The 23973-nt window shown below is 63.3% G+C and overlaps 1 protein-coding gene across 1 annotated transcript; it reads left to right on the top strand.

Moving 5' to 3' along the window:
* Positions 1 to 12424: 12424 nt before the first annotated feature.
* On the top strand, positions 12425 to 23143 carry CAMK1G (calcium/calmodulin dependent protein kinase IG; the record flags this gene model as incomplete). Its single annotated transcript, XM_084245396.1, has 12 exons — positions 12425 to 12516; positions 13228 to 13356; positions 15407 to 15481; positions 16795 to 16933; positions 17407 to 17530; positions 18483 to 18558; positions 19398 to 19510; positions 20147 to 20225; positions 21352 to 21439; positions 21784 to 22181; positions 22887 to 23009; positions 23105 to 23143. 11 exons carry the CDS (start codon positions 12425 to 12427, stop codon positions 22975 to 22977), a joined length of 1404 nt encoding a protein of 467 aa, XP_084101522.1. The 3' UTR covers positions 22978 to 23009; positions 23105 to 23143.
* Positions 23144 to 23973: the final 830 nt, after the last annotated feature.

Below are 23973 nucleotides of genomic sequence, written 5' to 3'. Positions count from 1 at the left end.
AGCTCCTGTTTAGTGGCACGCAGCGTTTCCCAGGTACGTTTCTCCACAAGACAGAGACGTTAGTTATATTTAGAAAACAGGCTTATTAGGGAGAGGGACAGAAGAGTAAAGGACACTTGCATAGACACCAGGGGGCAGAAAGAGCTTCCCTGAGAAGGACAGGTTTGCTGAGAGGCCTCCCTCTGCTGATCCCTCAGTGAGGAGAAATCCTGGCAGGTATGGGTCATGGGCAGGCAGAAGGCTGCTGCCCTGAAGAGGAGAAAGTTGGTGAAAAGAGGCCCCTGCATAGGTGGGCAGTGGGAGTGCTGCCCTGAGCCTGTGCAGAGACTGCACTGGTACAGTCTTCTCTTTGGGAGGGGTCACTCCTTGTGAGCTTTAGGTTAGTTGCTGATTTTGGACAACTCTGAAGAATCTGAAAGGGACTGGAGATTCCACAATAGGTTCAATCTCCATATCTTTACCCTTGGGCCTGTGCTCTAGACACTCCCTATATGTAGCATCTGACCCCTGCTTTGGACTTAAGGTTTTGTGATCTGGGCGTTGGTGCCTGAGGTCTCTATAGAGGTGTCAATGGCTCTGCTTACCCACATCTCCAGCTCTTGGCATTTTGTGAGCCAGGTTTCTGGTCTTGTGGGGCCTCCTTGAAAAGTTTTTCTATTACTGTCCTCTTATCATTTCCACACCCTCCACAGCCTGGGCCAAGGCCAGAGGCTCTCTGCTCTTTGTGCCTCCTCTTCCTTCTTTCCATCTCATCTATGAGTTCTCTTAGCTTCTCTGGAATGCTCAGCTCTCCGCTTCGGGGGTGGGGGGGCAGGGAACATGGAACCTCCTCTTTGCTTGAGTATTGCACTTTTACACTGGAGCAGGAAACTGGAAGCCCCGCACCCTCATGTCCCACCCCACCTCTGTTACTCCCCCCATATAATCACAGCACACCTGCTATCTGGGGAGCCAGGTTTTTGGGGGTGCCCTCGATGGCCACCTGGAGTTCATTTCTCTGTGCAAAGACATTCTCGAGGTTCAAGTTTGGCTTTCTGGGCAGGAAGCAAACACCCAGTTTGGTGCTGAGCTCCTAATGTAGAGAAATAAATGAATTTAATCATTAAACAATTTGCCTATATTGGAAGGATCTTAAGTGGGAGGCTGGAGGCGACCAGGCCTGAGGCCGTTTCTCTTCTGCGCAGAGATGGCAACGACCAGGGCTTCACAGGGAAGGGCTGCGCAGGACCCTTCCCCGCCCTCAGGCAGGCCAAGGCCCTCATACCCCACAGCCCCGCCTGTCACTCAGCTGGGTCACCAGTGCTGTGAGTTCGCCCCAGCATGCACAGACGAGTCCAGTGGGCCTGGCCAGGCCTCAGTTCCAGGCCAATTCTTTCAGAGCTTGCTCAGCTGGAAAGGGGACAGCGTCGACTGCGCTGCGGTCTCAGCTGTCTGCTCTAGGAGCATCAGCGTGGCTCTCCCTCCTCACCCAGCCTGGCACCACTGGCCCAGAGCGGTTGTCCAGAGGGATGAGGTCCTCCACTCAGCCCTAGGCGGCCAGGGGTGCAGAGCTGGCCTAGCCCCCAGCCCCACCCTTCCCCAGCACCCCAGTCTGGCCCTTTCCCAAGTTCTGGGAGAAACTTCTCTCTGCTTCCGCCCACCTGTTGGGGGTGGAAGAGACCTGAGTGAGATCCAAACAATCCTGAGCGCAGCCGCCCCTATGGCAGTGGCCTCGGGCCAGCCCTGGGCAGGCTGCAGAGCTGGGCCGTGCTCAGCCCCGGCGCCCCAGCCACCTTTCCCCTCACAGTCCTCTCCAAGGTCAGCTGTGGACAGGCGGGCCAGTCTGCGAAAGCACGGGTCTAAATCAGGCCCTCGTTCCCTCCCATGAGCACAGTAGCTCCTCTGATCCCTCCCAGTCACCAGTGCTGTTATTCAGATGTTCCCGCACAGGGACAATAGCTGAGGAGAGCACGAGGGGAGAGGCAGAGGCGGCCTCCAGAGCTGCCTCTGGAAAGCCGGGCAGGTGGCTGTGGGTGGGAAGGCTCGTGCCCGCCCTCCACCCCACGAAGGGATTTCTGCTAGGGTGCTCCAAGGGGCGCCGGGGGACAGGTCCCCCAGTGCTGCTGAGCCCCGCATCCTGTCCTCACCTCCCAAAACCATTCTTTTTTAAACATCTCCTCTGTGCCCCTCTCGGGGATGCAGTCACAGCCTGTGGGGACCCAGAGCTGCTCCTCCAGCCTCAGCAGCCTTTCCAGTCCGTCCCTCTCCCTCCCCAGTGGTCAGGGCCCACTCCAGGCCCAGGGGTTGCCCTGTGTCCCCTCCCACGCACACAGGCGTCCCCAGCACCATGGCCCATCAGGGGAGTTCAAATGCCATCCAGCATGGCAGGAGCTCCCCAGAAACCTCCACTGTTCCCCAGGATGACGCACTCTGGCCCCTGTGGCACACGTGGGTTTCCTTGGGTGCCTGACCCCCAGCACCGCCCTGTCCTGCACAGGACAGACCCTCAGAGGGCAGGGCCTGCCACCTGGGCTTGGAGCCCGCTGTCTCTGGGGGGGTCACCGCAGACATGCCTGTCTGCCCTGCGGCCCCTTTCCTTCTGGTTCACTCCTCCCAGCTCTGCCCAGGCTCGCGCCTGGAAGACATGAGAAGCCAGGACAGACCCTCTCTTTTCGCCCAAGGCCTCCCGTGGAGAACCCTCCCTTCACCTCATTCTGGGCCCCAGGAGCAGACAGGTTGTTCAGAGACTCCTCTGGGATCACCCAGCTCCCTAATAGTGTAACAGGGTGGTCCCCAGGAAAGGGGGAGGTTCCCTGCCCCTCCCAAGGGAGGGTGGAGCTGAGCAGGAAGAGGAGAAGCTGCAGAAGAGACTGAGGAAGGAAGCAGGATGGAGCCAGGAGACCTGGAGGAGGCGCGTGGAGCCTAGAGACACGTGAAGAAACTGCGCTTGTCTTTTGGTCGTGGACTGGGTGACACAGATGTGGGTGAGACCCGTGGGGAGGTGACAATGGCAGCTTTTATCTTGATGCTGATTTTGCTCTTTTCCTTCCGGGCTTGTCCGGTTGTTTGTGACCCTTTTCTGTGGGTCCCCACTGGAAGATGCTTTAGACTTGTAGCAGGCTTTGGGGCCTTGTTCTGGGCCAATCCCATATGGATGGAGTTTTACCCACGAGGGGACGGGTAACTTTGGGTGCTTCATTTAGAAACTAGACTCTTTGCCTTACCTGTATTGTTTTCTAGTTTTATTAAAGTTCCTTCCCATTAAAGTCTCATGTGTTTTGTGTTGATGCAGCGGATGGCAGAACCCATTTAGAATAGGCAGGTTTGCGGGGTTTGGGCTGCCCCTCTCCCTGTCCTATAACAATAGCACTCCAGATCGAAGCCGGAGCCCGCTCCCCCCGGCCCCACGCAGGGTATGCGCAGCCGCCACCACTGCCCTGGGCACGCCCACCAGGCTGCCTGCTGCTCTGCGCTGGCCAAGGGGGACAGGCCCTAGGCAGCCTTCGCCCGTGGGTCCTCCCAGGGAGCAGCCTCAGCAGTCACCCCTGAAAGTTTCCAGGAGGCTGACGTCCTGGGGCAGCTGGCTAGAGACTGCCGGCCGCGGGGCTTTCCCCCCCAACCCCTCGCCCCCGCATCAGAAGAGGGAGACATTCGAGGCTCCTGGAGGGGGCAGGGTGGGGGACGGAGACTGCCCGCCAGACGCAGTCTGCTCCTGCGAGGCGGCTGCAGGGGCTGCCGCGACCACGAGGGGGCAGTACAGCTCCTCTGGGCCGCCCGTCTTGCCATCCCTGGGCCCAGGGGGCGGTTCTGTCCAGGGCCCACAGGCGGCCCCAAAGCGATGCCACCACCCCCACCGGCCCCAACAGCGGCCTGACTGGCGAGCACCGAGGGTCCTTGTGCTGAGCCCAGCAAAGAGGTCGTGGGCCCCTAGACCCCAGGCCCACGCTGAGGCCAGGTGCCTGGTGCAGACTCAGCACCTCAACCTTCCTTTCCAGCCCCTCCCAGGGGACTAGGAGAAGCAAACGGCTGGGTGCCATCAACTCCTTCCTCAGAGGCCTTCCCGGGGAGGTCTGGGTGAGGCATGGGTGCTGCCCACTGCCCTGCCCCTCCTGCTGGCCTCCCAAGGTCACACACAGCAGCCGTGTGCGTTCCCGGCATCCCTCCAGCTGTACACACACACATCCCACACAGCTGTACATACGCGCGCACACATATGCAGACAACCAGCAGTGGAAATACAAGCCTCCAAGAGCTTGTGGGACCAAGGCTGGCTTGGATTGGGCAGCACGGGGGGACCCACTCTGAGAGCAGCCAGCCTCGCGCGCACACACGCCTCGCTGACCGCGTGTCCAAGCTGATGTCGCCTGGTTGGGCTTCATGGATAAAGGGGGGAAGAAAGAGTGAGTGAGGAGTGAACAAGCCAGGAGGCCACCCCCCTTCCCCCCTACCCCCAGAAGGCTCCAGGCCCTGGTCAGATAAAAGACAGGGGTGGGGGGGAGAAGTCGCCTTAGAGCAAGGGTTAGGATGGCTTTGCCTCCCCCACTGCCTGTTCCTTTCCTCACCCTAAACCACCCCTGCGTCCCGCTGCCAGACGAGGGGCCTGCGGGGTGGGCAGGAAGCCCTGGCTGTTCGCATCCGGCACTCGCCAACTTCCCGCCTCTGAGGACATATGGAGGCCCCGGCCACTGCTGGCCAAACCTGAAGCCAGCCCAGAAACGACCGGCCTGCCCGTGGCCCCCATCTGGCGGGGCTGCCTGGGGCCAGCGCCTCCCAGACCTCCAGGCTGATCCTGGAGCCATCCAGGGATCCTCTGGGCATCTCCAGCCCTCACAGCCCCCACAGCCCCATCTCTGGGGACACAGGAGTTGCCCCCGCAGCGCAGCTGCTGTGGGACTTGGGATGTTTCCTGGTGAGTATCCTCTTTGGGGACCGGAGTGGGGTGCAATAATTGCGGGTCTGAGTTGCCGAAGGGGCGAGGCCGGGGCACTAGCTACTCCAAGAATTCAAACTTGCAGGCAAGATGCAGCATTAGTGCTTGTGTGCGTGTGCCAGGGTGTGTGCACAGGTGTGTGTGTGTGCACATGTGTGCATCATCCAACCCTTGAGAAACATTATGGAACCCCTGGTACACCGGCTGTGGGCCGTCGCAGCACGGTGCTGTCCCCACCCCAGGCGTCCGTGTTGGTGTCCGCCTGGTCAGGACCCAGGAGGAGCTGGCTGCCTTTGGGGCTAGCAGGGGAGGGTGCTAACCCCGGTGGGCTGCCCTATGGGTGAAAGTGGACATGGGATGTGGAAGGAAGGGGGCACTTATCAGGAGTCCCAGGAAGAGGGACCAGGCCCTGCCAGTAGATGCAGGGGGATGAGAGGGGGGCAGGACAGCAGAAGGGGCGGGGGGGGAGGGGAGGTTGGGTTTGGGTATGAGGAGCAGCCTCCCCAGAAGGTTGATCTCCCGGGCCTGCTGGGTTGGATGCGGGAGGTCTAGGCATATCAGAGAACTGGTGGCTCCCCATCAGGGTGTCCCTTCCATGCCATGAGACACTGGTGGACACACGGTGTCCATACCCCGGTGCTGGGAAAGGTGACCGCAGACAGCACAGCCCAGCAGCCGAGCCCTTAGCAGGGAAACTGAGGCAGCAGTGCCAGCTTCTCCCTGGGGTCTGTCCTCTTCAGAGCTCATGGACCTGTCCTTGGGTCCTTTTCTCTTCCATGCTCTCCCTGTCACACACATGGGTGCAAACACGATTACACACACACCCCACACACATCCAAGGGTCCCTTTGCGGAAGCATTTCTCTGGATCACACAAGATGCTGTGGGAAGGGATGGAACAGAGGGAAGCAGGGAGAGGCCAGCCGCCCTCATTCCTCCCCTTTAAGGCTGCCTGGTTACGGTCCTGAGGAAGAAAACCCCTGCAGTCCTCCCCTTTAACTCGGGTTATTGCGAGGGGGAGCGGTGGTGCGAGGGGGAGCGGTGAAGGGGAGCGGTGGTGCCGGCAGGCAGAGCAGTGGTGCTGGCAGAGCGCGGAGCCCACACATGCAGAGCAGGCAGGAGGATGTGTGCCCAGAGCCAGGTCTGCAGAGCCCCTCTGTGACCACTTGGGGCTCGTCTCAGCCCGCTCCAATCTCACCTGACTCCTGGGGTGTCAAGGGTAAGTTGTGAGTTGCCTGGGAAAAGAAGTCTGGGGAACAGAGGGGCTTTCTTGGGGAGCTCTGCTTCAGCAGGAACCTGTGCTCTCTGCAGGAGGGGGGCCTGCCCCAGCCTGGCCCTGTGTCAGGGAGTGCTGGGCTCCCCAGCCAGCAGGGGCTGCGCTCTGCATGGGGTCAGGCCGGACCTCCAGGGTTTGCACCCCTCAGCCTGCCTACCTGCCCCCCTCTCTGCCTCTGAGCACACCTCAACGGGTGTGCTCCTCTGCCTCCCGTGCTCGCTTGACCGGAGGTGGGGACTCAGTGGGCAAGTGGGAGGTTTGTAAATAGCCTGTTGGTCTGCACCCCAGACAGGACAGCACCCCATCCCTCCCTCGGACACGCAGCTGCAGGGCTGCATTTGGACACCGCTCCCTTGACCACCGGCCCCCCTCAACTTCCCGGTTTAGTTTCAGGTAAAGATGTTTAAAGGAGACCCAGTCACCGCCGCCCCTGGCCCATGGCCCCTGCTCTCCACGTAACTTTGACGCACAAACATCATTAACCCTCAGGCTCCCGCAGCCAGGCAGGAGCCGACCGACCGGAGCGAGTCTGCGGAGGGCGCAACAGCCACATTCCGTCCTGGGTAAGGAGCTGCTCTGGCTGTGGTCACCTCCCCCTGCTCCGGGACTGAGGGGGCCCCAGGCCCTTGCTCAGCTGTCCCCACAGGGCCACGGGCAGTGCCTGCCCTCAGGAACTGCCTCAGGCCAGCCCACTGACCCCAGTTCAGCAGCTAGCCCGGCTTGCGAGGCTGGACACGGCTCACCCCAGGGACGGCAGCGCCCAAAGCTGCTGGCACCTTCGGTGACCTTGCCCTGAACTGCAGGCAGGAGGCAGGAGGCAGGACGCTCTTTAGAAAGGGGCAGAGGCCAGGCGTGGGAAGGTCTGTGGGGAGGAGCGGCAGGAGGTGCGTGGCCTCAGAGCCCAGGGTCTGGTGTTGAGACCCACCCAGCCCCACACTGGACCCGGGAGCAGCTGGGGTTAGGGGGTGGGGAGGAGTCGGAGAGAGGCAACAGGTGTGAGGCGGGGCAGGGCAGGCTTCCCCACGCTGGGAGGGGGCAGTGGGCTTGAGACCCCTGAGGCAAGCTCCCCAGCCAGAGCTGTCAGGGTGGCCCACCTGGCAAGCGGGGCGCAGGGAAGCCATGATGGTGGAAGGGCGCTGAGGGGCGGCCCCGGCCACCAGGACGGAGTCTGGCTGGAAAGACCCCAGCGCAATCACTGCCCCTCTTCCCCATTCACGCAGCACACGCCGGAGATAAACAGCCGCGTGCGCAGGCGGGCGCAGGCGCGGAAGGCCAGGGTGAATGAGCCGCTTAGTGGGGTGCGGGGACCGAGATGGGGGCTGGGCCGGCACAGCCGCAGTCAATGGACAGCGGGGCGGGGCGCGGCAGGGGCAGGGCGCACAATACTGGCTGATGGTGGCTGAGGGGTAGTTGCGCGCGGTCAGTCAGCGCTGAGGGAGGACTTGGTGGTGGTGGTGCCCTGTGAATGGGGGGGGTCTGCAAGGGCAGTGTGCAGGGCGTGGTCATGGGCTCCTCCCAGTGAGGGCCTGGGTCAGGGGCCTGTGTGGGCGCTCAGTTGCAGCCCCCCCCCCCCCCAGGCTGATACACAACCCCCCAGAAGGGACCCCTCCCCTTGCGGGAGGCAGGGTGCTCAGGCTGGCTCCAGCTCTGAAAGCCAAGGTCAAGGCTGGGGGCTGCAGGAGCCGCAGTCTCTGGAGTCTGTGAGGGAAGGCTGGTGACTGGGTCTCCTGTGAGCTCAGCCCGCTTTTCACCCCCCAGGGGACACCCCCATGTGGGAGGCACAGGGAGTGACGGCTAGGGTGCAAGGGTAGTGACCCACTTGCACTAAGGCAAGGTGGTGGACACGCAGAGGACACTATGTCCCTTGAAACTCACAGAAGGGCCAGCCAGCAAGTCCCCTGGAGAGACCCAGAGAGGCAGCGTGCACCCATCCAGCCCCCGTGCAGCCACACGTCTCCGGGTTCACTTCCAGGCCCTGTGGCTGCTTTCGTGACCGGACCCCAATGTATGAAAACTCACGTGTTGCTGGACACTTGAGGAAGGCAGGGAGGAGAGGCCCACAGAGCCCTGCCCAGCCAGGGCCCAGCCTGTGACTCATGTCCTGCCCATGGGCAGCGCCACCTGGCTCCATGGGACTGCTAAAGTGGGCACTGCCCAGGCTGCCCTGCCCAGGGCTGCTGGGCCTCCATGCAGGGCGGCACGAGTCCTTTGGGAGCCAGTAGCTCTCCTCGATGTGTCGAGCCTCACTCAGTGCCCAGGGTCGCCCGAGAAGGCCAGTCCCACCCCAGGTACACTGAGGCCGAGAGGGGGTCTGAGCCTGCTGGCACGCTGGCTCCCCTGACTGACAGGGGTGGACACCGGAGGCCGCTCAGACAAGCGAGGAATCAGCGCTTCAAGAATGTCCCAGTCCCCGTTTTCCTAAGTTCACTCCGAGCACCCCAGAACCTCTGGATGCTAGTGGGGCTGCCAGCGGGGAAGGCTCCAGGGCTGCACGATGGGGCATCCTGGTCAGTGGTGTCCAGCGGGGGCCCCAGGGACAGAGACTTTACCAACCTCGGGTGGGGCATGAGCCCCGGGGGCTGCAGACTCAGCCTGTGGGTCTTCTGGGGCTAACACCCTCTGTCACTGACTTCCAGTCCGTCTCCTTCCTTCAAGGAGCAGTGGGCCATGCAGCCCCAGGCCCAGTGGTGCCATGGTAGGGGGAGGCTTCTTTCTGGGGACTCTCAATCTGGGGGAAGGTGGCAGTCCGAAATGGACTACAAGAAACTGGTGGCCAGGTGAGAAGGCACCCAACTTTAGCCTGTACAGCCTCGTGGCAGGAAGGCCCAGCTCACGAAAGATGAGCCAGCTGGGAGCCTGCGCCTTGGAAGGAAGCGAGGGGCAGAGGGGCACGCAGTGTTGGCCAGGGTCCCCAGGAGGCCCTGGCTGCCCTCCATGCCCCAGTGCCAGGCAGTGTTGACCGGTCTCTGAGCTGGAAACTGGAGTTGCAACTCAGATATGTCTCCTCTGGCTGCTCCTGGTGATTTCAGGAAGGACTGTGACCATGGGGCCAGGTCGGATCAGAAGCCTTGGAATGGAAACTGGACAATTCTAGGACTCTGGAGCCCAGATTGGGAGGCAAAGTGTAGCGGCAGTCCAGAGCCGCATCCAACTGTCACTCTGATCACAAACTTTGGATTAGAGGCATGGGCAAGGGGCTCGGGCGGGCAGGGGTTCCGGGCAATGGGGAGGGGCAGGCACCTTTGGGTGCGGTGATGACCATGAAAGCCAACCTCATCCATCTCAGCACCCGCCCCAGCTGGTGCCACCCCAAGGGCCCTTGGAGCACTGGGAGGAGGGCGGACTGGGCCCTCTGCTGCTATGCACTTGGCTCACCTCTCCCCCCACGTCCAGGGTCCTAAGCACCCCCAGAGTCCTGACCCCCAGGTCCTGAGGCCCCCAGAGTCTGGAGCCCCAGGCTGTCACCCTCAGGCCTCCTCCTGGTCTTCTCAAACCCCAGAAAAGTCAGGGACACTGCTTGGAACTCTGATCCTCAGGAAGGCTGTTTTGGGGGGCATGCTCTTGGGAAATCACAGAGGGCACTACTGGAGCTGGGGGGCAGGGCACAACCCCCACACTGTCCTGCACCCCCTGGAGCTGGCCCCGCCCATTGTCCCAAGTCCCCTTTCGCAGGCTCTGGGTGTGAACTGCCTTGTCTTACGTGGGCCTGCCGCACCCCCTCCGCCTGCTCTGAAGTCACAGCTGAGCCCCGGGCACAGAGAGCTTGGGAAGCGAGTGGGCTGGAGCTGTGTTTTCCTGTAGCTCACAGGGCTAAGAATACTGTTTTTAAGCTCTTGAAGTGAATGGGAGAGAAGGAACAGCCAGTCCAGATCTGCCGGTGAGGGGGATCCCTGAGACAAGAGCCCCCAAGGGGAGCTCTGAGGGTCCAGCCGTTGTCCCCAGCCAGAAAGAAGGGTCGATGCCCCCCTGCCTGGTCGACGCCCCAGCCCACAGCACTGTGGGTTTTGGCTGAGGCTGCGAGATGGGAAGACACAGAATGGGGGTGCCTCCCTTTAATCCCATCCTGCGCCCTAGCCCCGCTGTGGCCCAGACCGCCCCTGCGGGGGTCTGCCCAGGAGAGGCTCGGAGAGGCTCGGCCATCGTGGCCACCCACCCAGCTGGTCTGAAGAACCCTCTGCACTGCCAGTTTGTCTCCCTGAGCCACCTCCTCGGGGCCTGCAGGGCGGGCCAGCGTCCAGGGGCAGCGCCAACGCCCAAGGAGCCCTCCCCTGGCTAATGCCTCACATCTGAGGTGGCATCCAAGGTGTGCCACCCCGATGGGGACCCTGCGACGCCCTCTACGGAAGCTGGGACCCTCCCCAGCTGGTCAACAGGCAGAGGGGCAGAAGAGGGTCAACCCCTGGTTCTTGGAGGGATGAGGGGTGAGGGGGAGCCCCGAGGGCAGCTCTAGTGGGTGCCACGGACGCACGAGGTGGCTGTCCTGGCGGTAGAGCTGGCCTTGCCTCCCTGGGGGTCAAGTCACGTTGCTCCTCCCCAGGCCTTACTTCTGTCTGCCCTTGCCACTCAGGCCAGGTCGGATGAGACTGTGGGCACATCCTGCTGGAATGTGCCCCCAGGGGGCCTGGCAACCCAACCATCCAGGCACCAGCCCCCTTTCCACCAGTGGGTGAGGGGAGAGCAGAGTGGTGTCTTGCTCCTGCCCAGGGCCACTCGCTCAGGGCGGCAGGCCTGGCAAATGCGCTTCCTCCTGCTCCCCAGGCTCCATCCCCTTGTGGGGTTTGGGGCTGGCATGGAAGCTAGAGTCCTCCAGTGGGGCTCCCCTGTGGGCTCCTCATCACAGCTAGGGTGGGGGGGGCAGTCTCAATGCGCTAGTCTGCTCACCACATGGCACCCTGCGCTGGCCCCGTCCACAGGTGAGCCTGCAGACTCCCAGCCCAGGCGCTGCCTCTGGCCACTTGGCCAGTGGCCAGCAGAGGCAGATCCCACCTGCACTGGCCTCCAGCCCCTGCTCTTATCCACCACCATGAAGCTCGCTCTTCCTCTCAGTTCTGAGGTCTTTAGAAGCCCCGGGGACTCCACGGGACCCAAAGGAGTCTCCCTTTCCCTCCCAGACACTCAGCGTTCCCTACCACCCAGCCAGTGGGGCCGGTGGACCAGAGCTGAGCCCCTCCCAAGAGCCGGCTTCACTCTGGGCAGCAGGACCCTACAAGGAACCTCCCCTGCCCCTGCTCTGCCAGAAGCACCAGCATCAGCCCAGCCTGCCACCCACAGGCACTCGCTGGTGCCTACTCACTGCCTCCACATACTCTGGGCTGCCTCCTTGCTCTGCACACTATAGGTCCAAGCCAGGAACAAGCCCCTGCCCTCTGCTCCACCAGCGGGGGCACCCCCAGCTCCTCCAGCTCCTCCGTGCTGCCCATTTACCTCCGAGAAGAGGCTAATGCTTCCAGAGACTCTCAGGCCTCCATGCCCCCTCTGACCACTCACCTCCACAGCCACAGGGCCCCCCCAGCCACCCCCTACAGGGGCCCCTTCTCACCTGCCCCTTCACAGCCCCCACCCAACTCAGAGGCCTCCCCAGACCTGCCCGAAAAGACCCTGTTATGGGGCCTTGGCAGGGGCTGTGGGTGGTGACATACATGGGAAAGGTGGCCCTGGGCCTGAGTCACACACGGTGCCAGGCAAGGTCACCAGGTAGGAAGCAGCGTAGTAGTAGAAGGAGGGGCCCAGGCCCTCAGAGGGAACAGAAACACAGAGACTCTTAAGAGAGGTGATCCCAGCCGCAGTCGCAGCCCAGCCACGGCATTCCTGTACTTGGCTGCCCACTGCCAGGCCCTGCCCATGGACACTGGCCCGAGGCGCCCACTGCCCCAGCCAACCGAGCCACGTGCTGTGTCTGGCGGAAGCAGTGTCCACTTGTCTGCCTACCCTTCCATCCTCCGGCCAGGGTAGGCAGGTTGGAGCAGGGCCAGAAGCGGGGACCCATCACCCTGGTCGGCCCCGGGGGCCTGGCTGTCAGTGCACAAGGCACAGCGTGGCGTGCCCGCCACTGCCCCGGCTCCCCATGCGTGTGGCCCCGCGGCAGAGGCCTCTCCTGCGCTGTAGCCTTGGTCCACGCCCTTCCACCCAGCCACTCGGGGAGGGCTTGAGTTCCTTCTCTCCACTTGTACTCAGAGCCTTGAGAACTCCGCTGACACCCCTCCTCCCACAGCATCCCTGGAAGCTTCGACTCTGGAGGTGATGGGGAGGCAGGAAGAGCAGGACTGCAGCTCCTGGAAGAAGCAGACCACCAACATCCGCAAGACCTTCATCTTCATGGAAGTGCTGGGGTCGTGAGTCGGGGCTGGGGTGGCCGGGTTGGCCAGGAAGGGTGCTGCCCAAGAGCTGGGGGTGGGGATAGAGGAGCCAGTTCTGTGGAGGAGAGCGGTGAGCAGGGAAGGGGGAGTGGTGAATAGGGCAGGAGGTCTGGGGCAAGGCAGCCCTGGGCAGACAGGCCCCTGGTCAGGATGCCCCAGCCCTGGCGGAGGCCTCTATCTGGGCATCGCCCACCATAGGGCAGCTTTTTGCTGAACCTCCCTAGACACTGTCCACACGCAGGGTCCTGGGCAGCCATGGGGGTGCTGGGAAGTGTAGGACCATGCTCCACCCATTTGCCCTGCCCAGGGGGCTATGTCTCCGCGGTGCCCACCCCATACCCAGGCTCCCAGTGAGAACCTTGAGCAGGAAAAGCACCCCTTCTGTCTCAGCCAGCACCCTAGCCCCCAGGGTTTGCTGGCCTCCGGATCCCAGCCCCCAGCCCCTCTGAAGCCTGTGACTGGCTTCTCTGAGGGCTTTGCCATGTGGGGTATGCCCCACAAGGAAGCAGAGTTGCTGGGATCATCCCCCAGTCACAGAGCAGGAGTCAGATCCGCCTGGTGCCTGTGTCTCCACCAAGGCCGCAGGCGCGTCAGCTGGGCCTGCACCCCCACAATGACCGGGGATCCACAAGGGCCAGGCAGGGTGCCCCGGAGCCGCCAGCTCTGACTCCCGGCTCTCCTGCTCAGGGGGGCATTCTCGGAGGTTTTCCTAGTGAAGCAGAGGGTGACCGGGAAGCTTTTTGCCCTCAAGTGCATCAAGAAGTCACCCGCCTTCCGGGACAGCAGCCTGGAAAACGAGATTGCCGTGCTGAAAAGGTGAGCAGGTGAGGGCTGGTCGGGGAGAGGGGAGTGGGGTCCCCACCCCAGGGCAGGGGCAGGGGGGTCAGTGCAGCCGCCAGCCATGGCAGCCGGACGGCGGAAACCAGAGAGCGAGCAGCTCCGGGGAGCAAAGTCAGCCGAGGGCCAGGAGGAGCTGGTCCAGGACATGGCACAAAGCTGGGGAGTTAGCCTGACCAGCCCGGCGGCGGCCCTGAGGCCACAGCAGCCCTGCAAAGCCCAGGGCGACCGTTGCATCAGGGGCCCCAGGGACAGGCCGCGAGCACCTCCTCAACAGTTCCCGCCTTGGCGTGGAGACAAGATCCTCACAGTGCTCGTCCCACAGCAGAGGACACACACTCACTCACTTAGCCGGGTGCTCCCTCAGCCGGGTGCTCACTCAGCTGAGTGCGTGTGGTCAGCACGCTGCTGGCGCTCTGCCAGGAAGACCTGGGGTCTGTAGGCTGAGGGGAGCAGTGGGCAGGGCAGTGCCAGTGTTGACATGGAGCTGGAGGAGCAGCGTCAAGGGAAGAGCTAGTGAGGAAGCCCTGGAAGCATCTGGAACAAACAGCCCACTGACCTGGACATCGGTGAAGATTGTCGTGTTTGTTCTAGGAGCAAGGCCGGGAGAGGGTTTAAGGAAGGGGCCGCATGGATGGGGATGGACACCCCCCCCCCCCAGGGACTCAGGTGAGGCTCGAGGACACACTCAAGACTTCCAAAGAGAAAAGCGATGGCCGTGGGTTGGCTGGTGAGCAAGGAGCCCTGAAGGTGACATTGAGCTTGACTGGGTCGTGCCTGGTCCCACTGCCTGGGGCAGCAGGCAAGGACGCAGCAGGATGTGCTGTCTGAGGCCTCCACCATCCAGGCATGCCTGGCAGGGTGCGGGGAGCCAGGTCTCCAGGGAGATCTGGGCAGAGACGCAGGGCTCGCGGACAGCCAGCCAGATGCTCTGCGCAGTCTTCGTGTCTCGCCCGTCCCAGCACACAGATGCTCCGTGAATGATTCCAGGGAGTGAGTCATCGATTGATCAGTGCTAGCATGTCCGCTTCTGATTGCACTTGAATCCATCAGCCACGCCATGGGAGCTCTGTATTTTTAGAAATAGCTTCAGAGGATGGCTGCTTGTGCATCAGAGCTCCACGCTAAGCGCTCTGCGTTCTCTCTCTTAACCTGATGACACTTCTGGGAAAGATGGTCGAGGGAGGCGAGGCCAAGCAGATCTGAGTGAGCAGGTGGTCACCCTGCTGGTGTGTGCCAAGTCAGATCTGAACCCAGCTCTGCTTTCTGACCCTGGATCCTCAGCACTGGCCCTGAGTGCAGCCCGCGGAGATCCCGCCTGGACGGGCATCGCTGCCTGGGGAGCCAAGCCCTCCGCCGAGCCAATCCCTCTGCCCGCCTGGCCTCCAACTGACCCGACCAACCCCTGGGGCAGGTCCTGGACCCTGGTACCGGTGATGTGGCAGCAGATGGTTCTGCGGGGCCCTGCAGAACCATGCCATGCAGGTGGCTGGCAGCACTTGTGCCTCTGCCCGTGCCTAGTCACCATGAGAAAAATATCTCCAGATGTCACCAAATGTCCCCGAGGGACCAAGCAGCCCCTGCTGGAGTCTCTGACCTCAAGCCTCCCACAGAAGCAGCTACAAAGATGCTTCTGCCTCCTCCTCATGGTGCGGAACCGAGCTCTGCATACCGTCCCCCCGCCCTCCCTCCCTACCCTCCCCCTGGCCCTTCCCCCAGGACCCAGGGGCACTTGCCATCCAGGCTCCTGGAGGCCACAGTCACCCAGGCAGAATCATCTGCTGTTGGTGCCGCACCCTCCAGCTTCCGTGGGGTGATGCCCAGAGTCCTGGGGTGACAGGAATGCTTGCTCCCTGGAGGCAGGCTGATTAGTTTCCCACCAAAAGAACAAGTCGGGCTACAGGGCTCTGACGTCTCTCCGACTTCCTTTGTGGCCACCTGCTCAGTAGTGCCCCCCAGGCCCCCCACCAGCACCAAAGTTCAGTGGCCGGCTGTACTCCATGCCTGCCCCTCCCGCCTCTCCCCCCAGGATCAAGCATGAGAACATTGTCACCCTGGAGGACATCTATGAGAGCGCCACGCACTACTACCTGGTCATGCAGCTGTGAGTACTGTCCAGCACCTGGGGAAGCCGGCCAATGGCCAGGGAGGGGCCCTGGGAGGCCCCTGAGGCAGGGACTGAGTTCTGAGTCAGGACAACCCGCAGCCTTGCCGCTTGCTGACATAATTCCCCCCCAGTCCACAAATAGCCGTGACCCCATCCCACCTTCCCCCGCCCCCCCACGCCTGGCCCCCTTGGCTTCCTGGACCTGCCTGTGACTCCACAACTGATAGGGTGAGGCCCGGCCAGCGCGGCCCCCAGGCCCCTTCTCTGCACCCGTGACTTGCACACACCTCAGCCAGTACATGCCGCCCACGTGGTAGTCAGCACGTCCCTGGCACTGAGGGCAGCACCCCGGGGAGCAGGGCTGGGCACGGAGTGGGGCTTCCTGGCAAGGGACCGCTGGCTACGAACCGGCCATGCTATGTATTCGGTGCAGAGTGGAGCAGCCTGTGGCCTATGGGTGCTTCCGGGGTCTCAGGGGATACTCTTGTGCTCAAAGCCACTTCCCAGGAGACACCATGAGCTGCTGTTAGCCCAGGGACCCTGGACCCCAACACAGAAATGCAGAGCAGTCGGGGGAGCGGGTAGGCACCTGGAGCAGCCGGGCCACCGGCATGCTGCCCGGGGAGGGGCGGGCAGCAGGCATCCGTCTCTGCACAGCCATCTCCAGAGGCTGGGGCACTGTAAGGGCCCCCACAAGTCCCTTTCTCGGGCCTGGCTGCTGCCATGGAGCAGGTGGACACAGGCGGGGGGGCAGATGGGGTGCGGTCTGACTGGAGAACCCCCCATCCCCTGCCCTTGGCTGCTGTAGGCCCTGACCTAGGACACAGGGAGCTGCTGGGGGAGATGGCAGGGTCTGTTTCAGGCTGCAGCAGTCAGGCTGCTTGTCCTAGAGACAGCAGGGGAGGGAGAGGGGGTTGGGGATGCCTCAGCCATGTGGAGAAGGTGTGGGCGGGGCAGGGGTGAGGGGATGCTCTGCATGTCCGGTGGGCTAGGAAGCCCGCATGCAAGGCAGGCCAGGCGTGACAGCTGCTCTGGCCCGATGCACCTGGGCCTGGCCTTGGTCACCCCACCTCCGAGGCTGGGAGGGGCCGGGCCAGCGAGGCCAGCTGCTCCTTCCAGCACGGCACTGGGTCTGAGTCTTCCCCATTTCCTAGGCGGCCCAAGAGTGGGTGGATGGCACTGACCGCAGGGGGATGAGGGGCTTGCTGTGGGGCCCTAATCAGGGCGTGGCACAGCAATCGGCAGGCTCCAGCACCCTGTCCTGCCTCCTGCCCAGAGGGCACAGCACGGCCCTCCTGCTTTGCCCCCAGGGTTTCCGGCGGGGAGCTCTTCGACCGCATCCTGGAGCGCGGGGTCTACACGGAGAAGGACGCCAGCCTGGTCATCCGGCAGGTCCTATCAGCTGTGAAGTACCTGCACGAGAACGGCATCGTCCACAGAGACCTCAAGGTGCGGCAGTGCGGACAGGGGGGACTGCGTCTGGCCATGAGCGGGGCACAGGCCGACCCCAAGGCCTCTGCCCTCTGGCCTCAGTCTTGGACACTTGCTCAGCTTGCCCTAGCCTCTCCCTGGAGGGTCCACGACCTCAGAAGCCTGGTCTACGGGCTACAGCCCAGTGGGCCCGAGTGTGACATGCTTGGAGGTGGCCCCGGGGCACTCAGCCATCAGCCCAGGGTGGGCATCCTGAAAACACAGCCCAGGTTGGCTCCGGGAGGCCAGGCTGCTGCCCCAGTGGCCTCAAGGCCAGAGAGGCCAGGACCACAAGCACGACTGGTGTGCTGGGCGCAGGGCTGAGGGTACAGTGGAGGAGGATGGGGAGTCAGGCTGGCTGGAAGCCAGTACCCCAGGGGCTGCACAGCAGAGGAGGGGAAACTGTCCTGGGCGTCCCCCTGCCTTGCCCACTGAAAGGCTCTTGGCCGCAGCCTGAGAACCTGCTGTACCTGACCCCTGAGGAGAACTCGAAGATCATGATCACAGACTTTGGGCTGTCCAAGATGGAGCAGAGTGGGATCATGTCCACAGCCTGCGGGACCCCCGGCTACGTGGGTGAGTCTGGAGCATCAGGGAGGGTGACGCACTGCCTGCAGGATGCTCCGGGTGCAGTGGTCACTCCTAGAGGTCAGGGTCAGCCGACCCCTTGTGCCTCCGGAGCTGCTCAGAAACCATCCCCTGGCCCCCCTACTTCCCCGCCTGCACTTGAGCTCCCACCTTTGCAACTAGACAGGGGCAGGGACAAGATCACGAACCCGAGGGTCATCAAGATGCCGGGGGCTGACCACAGCCCACCTCTCTCCTGGAGGACAGTGCTGGCCCCACTGTTGGTATCCAGAGGCACAGTGTTGAGTTTGGGTCCAAGGAACCCAGACTTGACCCCCTGCATTGATAGTCCTGTGGCCTCTGGGCCCCCAAAGTATAAGAGCAACGGGTGCCAGGCAGCACACCCCTGGGACCCAGCACCAGCCTCTCCTCTCAGCCAGCCTTCTCCTGGCTGGCTGGGACGTGGGAACACAGGAGGGTGGGCAGTCACTTCCAAGCCCTGTGGAGCCCACGGGCACTGGGCCCTTACGGGGCACAAGCGGAGGCAGCTCTCTGCTGTCCCAGGGAGCCCCATCAGAGGAAGACGAGGCTCAGTCCCTCTCTCCATCCAAGGGGCCAGTTCACCCCTTTCTCTGAGGTACCGGGGACTGCTGTCACAGGGCCCCTCGCTTGTGGGGAGACAGGCTTTGCCTGCAGGGAGGCTCCAGGCCCTGGGAGGGACTATCCTGCCTGGGACCACCACCACACGGGGCTCTGCCTTCAGGGTCTATGTCTGACGGAGGAGCAGAGCCTGGAGACCCCATCTGGTGGCCATCAGAGGGCTGCTGCCACCCTTCCAGGGGGTGAGGAAGGGCCAGTCTTCCAGGGAAACCCCAGCCCTACCCTGGGCCGTTTTTAGCCGCCCAGTCCTCCCTAAGGCCTTTCCGGTCCTCAGCCCTGACTCACCTGGGTTTTGCCACAGCTCCGGAGGTGCTGGCTCAGAAGCCCTACAGCAAGGCTGTGGACTGCTGGTCCATCGGCGTCATCACCTACATCCTGTGAGCACTCGGACCACACCCCTGTGCCCCCGCGGCTCCCCACACCGCCCCCCGCATTCCCCACTCCAAAGCCCATGGTGTATGTGCCCACAGCTCTCTCACGCACATGCACACTCAAGCCTGCACTCGTGCACGTGCATACATGCACACATTCATGTGTGTGCACACAGCTGTGCAGTCACACACTGGCCATGCACACGAACATTCGTGCACTCACACACTCCTGCTGGTACACACACGCTCACATACCTGTGTGCAGATGTATGCACACCACACACGTGCACACACAGGCCACATGCTCATGCACATAGTGCCATACTCCTATGCTGGTCGCCGCTGGGTTCCAGAAGTGGTGCTCAGAGCAAGCCCACGGCCCAGCCCGCAGCTGGCACTGCCCGTTACTAGACAGCCTGCGGTGCTGGCTTGCAGGCGGCCACCAACTGGGGAGTGGCAGGCCCAGGGCTCACAGCTCGAGCATCTGTCCCAGCAGCATGAGCCCAAGCAAAAGGAAGGTGGGTGCAGTGGTCAGGGTGCGGCCAGTGGGACACAGCCGGTTGGGCCTCCCTCTCGCTCCTCCCCAGGCACACCAGCACCTTTCCTGACCTGCCCTCACCTGCCCCGCACCCCTCTCACCTGCACATCTGGAAAGTTACCGCCTGGTGCACGGTCCATCAAGCACCGAGCTGGGGTGGAGCAGAACGGGGAGAGGCATGGGTAGGGACCAGGTCCCGAGGGACCGTCCCCGATGCCTACCCCAGCTGTGGTCTGCAGCACGCTGGTCCCAGCCACACCCTCCGTGTGTGTGGGTAGGGGCCCGCAGTGCCACCTGTCCCTCCCAGGCTGTGCGGATACCCGCCCTTCTATGAGGACTCCGAGTCAAAGCTCTTCGAGAAGATCAAGGAGGGCTCCTACGAGTTCGAGTCTCCGTTCTGGGATGACATTTCTGAGTCAGGTAAGACAGGCGGCTGGACAGGACAGTGCTCCCAGCAGGCTGCGGAGGGTGCCCCAGGGGGACAGGCCGGATCTGAGCGCCCCAGGGCTGGGCCAGCGGGGAAAGTGGCCCATCTCCACGGCTCCAAGTTCAAAGAAATGGCCTGCCTGCAGCCTGAGGCACCTGCGTTTGGTTTCTTGGAGGCGCAGAACCAACTGCCACAGCGGGAGGCAGCATAGCTGGTCAGAGGGGCCAGTTCTGGGGCCCAGGCAAACCCGAGGCCACGTGTGTCAGTCCTCACTGCGGCCTTGTGCTGCCTGGTCCCTGCTGAGCCGCTGTCCCCTGGTGGAGGTGGAAGTGATCCGCTGACCCGCTGGGCTGCCCTGGGCCAGTGCCCCGGGTCCAGGAACGCCCAAGTGGAGTGCAGGCTCCAGGCGCCCGTGACTCAGCGTCTGCTGGGTCGGCTCAGGCTCTGGGGAGTGGCAGGGAGGGTGGTGGTGGGTCATTACGCGGTTTGGATTTTTTCTCTCCTTGAAGACTGAAAACTGCCTCTTGGGCGGATTAGCTAAAGCCGCCTCCAGGGCCACCAGCCAGCGGAAGCGAATCTCCATCAGCTGAGAAACAGGGCTTGCCGTTGTCTCTGATTCTCCCCCTTAGCCAAGGATTTCATCTGCCACTTGCTGGAGAAGAACCCCGAGGAGCGGTATACCTGTGAGAAGGCCCTGCAGCACCCCTGGTGAGCGGGGTACGGGCTGCTGGCCCCTGCCCACAGCCTTTCCCAGGGCTGGCTGGCCACTGTGGACCCAAGCACGTGGGTCCAGCCGGTCCTCCGGTGGCAAGCTGTCTTTGACCCAAGAGAGGCAGGTGGGTGCCCACGGGCCCAGGACTAGCTCCTCGGGAGACCGCAGGCAGCCGTGTACCGTTCTGCAGAGCACGGGGGCAAAGCCTTTCGGGGAGGTGGACTGAAGACAGTCACAAAGCAGACAGTTGGGAAGTAGGTGAACAAGTCCTGAATCCTGGTGCTGCAGAACCCCGGGGCTCCACTGTCCCCATTGGGCAGCCAGGACTGAGCAGCAGGTCCTCTGTCTCTGTGGCTGCCCGCCTGGCCGACCTTGACCCCCACCTGCATTGCCAGGATCCTGGCACACCTTCCCTGCCCCAAGGCCCAAGGGCTGCATGCCCCCAGCTGCCAGCTCATTCTGAACTGCACCAGTGAGGGTGCCAGGCTCGCCCCAGAAGTCCTGCCTCACTTGAGCCCTGAGTGGGGCACCTTTGGTCCCCTGCTGACCGCCTCTCCTGTAGCCCTGTGCCTGCAGCCCCTGCGCCCGTCCATCTCGCACTTACTTGTGCAGCTAGCCAAGAACCCCTCCCTCCTGGTGTGGATCAACGCTGGGAGGTCGAGGCCCTGGGGGTTGGGCCCTCCTGTTGCTCCTGGTCCCCTGCCCTAGCATGTGCCGTGCCTGTGCCTGCAGGCGGCCGAGCGCTGAGAGGCAGGGAACAAAGGTGGGCAGGAACGGGCAGCGGCAGGTGGTGCTTCCTTGCAGAGGTTTCCAGGTGAGGGTGCTCTGGCCAAGCTCTGAAATGAAGAAGGGGGGCACCCAAGTCTCCCCAGACACCCCTCCCTGCAGCTGCGGCAGGAGAGTGCTGTGTGTGGGATGCCATCAGATCTCAGGAGCCAGGCTGGGTGGCCCCAGGTGTCCTCCCACTGGACAGCCTGCCCTTGGGGTTGCCAAAGTAGAGTCCCCTGTGAGCTGTCCTGGGGGTTAGCTGCCCTCCTCCTGGGGTGTCCACTAGGCAGCCTTGCGGGCCCCCAACTGAGTGTCCCTGGCCCCCTCCCTCCAGCTGACCCCCTGTGCCCGCAGGATTGACGGGAACACCGCGCTGCACCGGGACATCTACCCATCAGTCAGCCTGCAGATCCAGAAGAACTTCGCCAAGAGCAAGTGGAGGGTAGGCAGAGGAGGGAGGGTGGCCGGGCAGCGGAGCAGGCCCTGTCCTGGGAGGGTCTTCCCTGAAGCTGTGCTGATGGGTGGGACCCCAGAGGGCGGGGCCTGTCCTGGGGGGGTGTCCACCGATGGCAGGGTGGGGGGGGGACGATGGCGGTGTCCCCAGACAGCCGGCTGTCCTGGGGCGGGGTCTCCCCTTGGGGCAGAGTCTCCACCGGAGCCTGCTGTCCCGGCGGTCCCTTCCTGCAGCTGCCCGCAGACCCCAGCACCCTGGGCCTCTCTGAAGCAGCAGCGGCTCAGGCTTGAGGCCGCAGGCCGAGGGTGAAGGCGCGGTGTGTGTCCCCGCAGCAGGCCTTCAACGCGGCGGCAGTGGTGCACCACATGCGGAAGTTGCACATGGGCGTGCACAGCCCAGGCACCCGCCCGGAGGTGGAGAGCAGGCCGCCCGCGCCCCGCGCCCCCGCCGCCTGCCCCTGCTCCCCCGAGATCACCGTCTCCCAGGCGCCCGCACCGGACCACAGCGTGGCCCCCCTGGCCCTGGCCCGGCCCGCTGCCCCCGGAGGCAGGTCCCTCAACTGCCTGGTCCGCGGCTCGCTGCGTGTCAGCGGCAGCCTTGTGCCCATGCAGCGGGGACCCCTGGCCCGAGGGCCCTGCGGCTGCTGCTCCAGCTGCCTGAGCCTTGGTGGCAAAGAGAAGTCCTCCTGCTGCTCTGAACCAGCCCTGCTGAGAAAGGCCAACAGGAAACAGTGGGTGCTCCCCCCCCCCCCCGCACCAGTGCCTGGGGAGAACTCTGGGGGAGGGGCTGCTTGCTGGGGCTGCCCCCTCTGGCTGCACCACCGCCCCCTTCACCCCCCTCCCCCAACGAGAAGGTTACTCTTCCTGCTGCTGGTTTGCCCATCTGCGAAATGGGTTGATTGGCTCCCTCTCTGCACCCCCTCCCCAGGCGGTTTGCAGGCGGTAGGTGTTCAGGGAAGGAACAGAGATTAAATGATGGGGCAGAAACTGGGTCCTGTGGTCGTGAACGTCAGGCCCCCCAGTGTCTTTGGGGGAGAGAGAGACTGGGCTGTCTTTTTTTCAAAGATTTATTTATACATACAAGAAGGGGTTCAGGCCAGAGGTGTGGGGGGGTGAGAGGATTCCAGAGACAGAGTGGGGAACAGAACAGGCAGATCCACTGAAATCCACTGCTAAGGAGCAGTGGGGAGACTGGAGAGGTCTGCTGCGCCATGTATGTCACTCCCTGGCCGGGGATGGACTCAGGCTACAGTGAGGCAGATAGCTTCGTAGTGCTGAGACATGACCCCTGCGCCCCCAGAGAGCCCCTTCTGGGCTGTCTTTCAGCAGGTTCCACACTCTGCGGCTGCAGAGGGAGGCTGAGTGGACAGCGAGAGGAGCCCCAGGGACTCAGCTTCCTGCTCACTCCTCAGGCTGCGGCTTTCTTTCCTCTCCAGGAACTTCAGTCCCAAGGCCATGGTGCCTGTCAAGGCCAGTGGCGGCCCCCACTGCCGGGCAGGGCAGGCTGGGGTTTGTCTCATCATGTGATGCCGGAGCCCGGCTGGAGCTGAAATTGCCAGGTGAGGGGCGGGGGGCCAGGGCAGGGGCCACAGGGGAGTCTGAACGAAGAGGGTGAGAGACTGGGGAAGCCACTCACCCTGACCCCTCCTGGCAGGAGAGATGTCCACCTCTTCTCTGCCCTTTCAAGCCTGGCGTCCACCCTGCAGGAGGAAGTAGGGACAGCGAGGCCTGGCAGGAGTGGGGTCTGGCCAGAAGCAGCTGAGTGTCTGGGGCAGGCCTGGAGGCCCAGCGTGAGCCCCACATGGAGGCCAGGGGCTGCGGGCCTGTCCAGGCCTCCTGAGCTGCCTGCTCTGCCCCGGCCCACGTGTGGTGTGTGGCTGTGTTGTTTGTGGTGACAAGCTTTAACAGTTGGGCGGGCTGTGCCACCTTCTCCAAGCAAAGCCATATGGAGCGCCCTCCAACGCCTCCCCCCAGCACACCTGTCTGTGCCGTCCGGTGCGCAGCACGTAGGACATTCTTGTCCCCGTGGCTATTGTCCATCTGCATGTGTGGCAGCTCTGCAAGTCTTGAGTTCCAGCCCCTGACCTGGGGTCACTTCCGACCACACGGAGACCCCAGCCTGCCATGCACACGGGTGCCCCACCCTGTCAATAGCAGTGCCTCCTCTGCTGGCCTCCCAAGACCAGGCTTGCCACCCGGAGTGCCCCTGCCCTCACCAGCCCAGCGAAGGCTTGCAAGCCGCTCTCCACACTGCCCCTCTCCACCCTGGACTGGAGCCTTCACCAGCCCCTCCCCAGCCTCCTCTCCCCCGCTCCCCCAGTGTCCTAATGTGTCCTGCTCAATAAAATGGATCTATTTTTCTCTATAAGGTGTCCCTTTGTCTCTTCTCAGGACTTCTCAGCCCTGGGCGTGACTTGGGGGCGGGTGGGGGGGAAAGCCTGTGGGCACAGGCAGGAGGCACATGTGACATATCCCGGGCTAGACAGCCCTTGGGGCGCTGGGGGCCCCCCGCCCCCAGGGTGG

This window comes from Talpa europaea (genome assembly GCF_964194135.1).
Source record: "Talpa europaea genome assembly, chromosome: 10".
NCBI classification, from domain to species: Eukaryota; Metazoa; Chordata; class Mammalia; order Eulipotyphla; family Talpidae; genus Talpa; species Talpa europaea.
The sequence above is the reverse complement of the archived record's forward strand: the minus strand, read 5'-3'. Positions and strand labels throughout refer to the sequence as shown.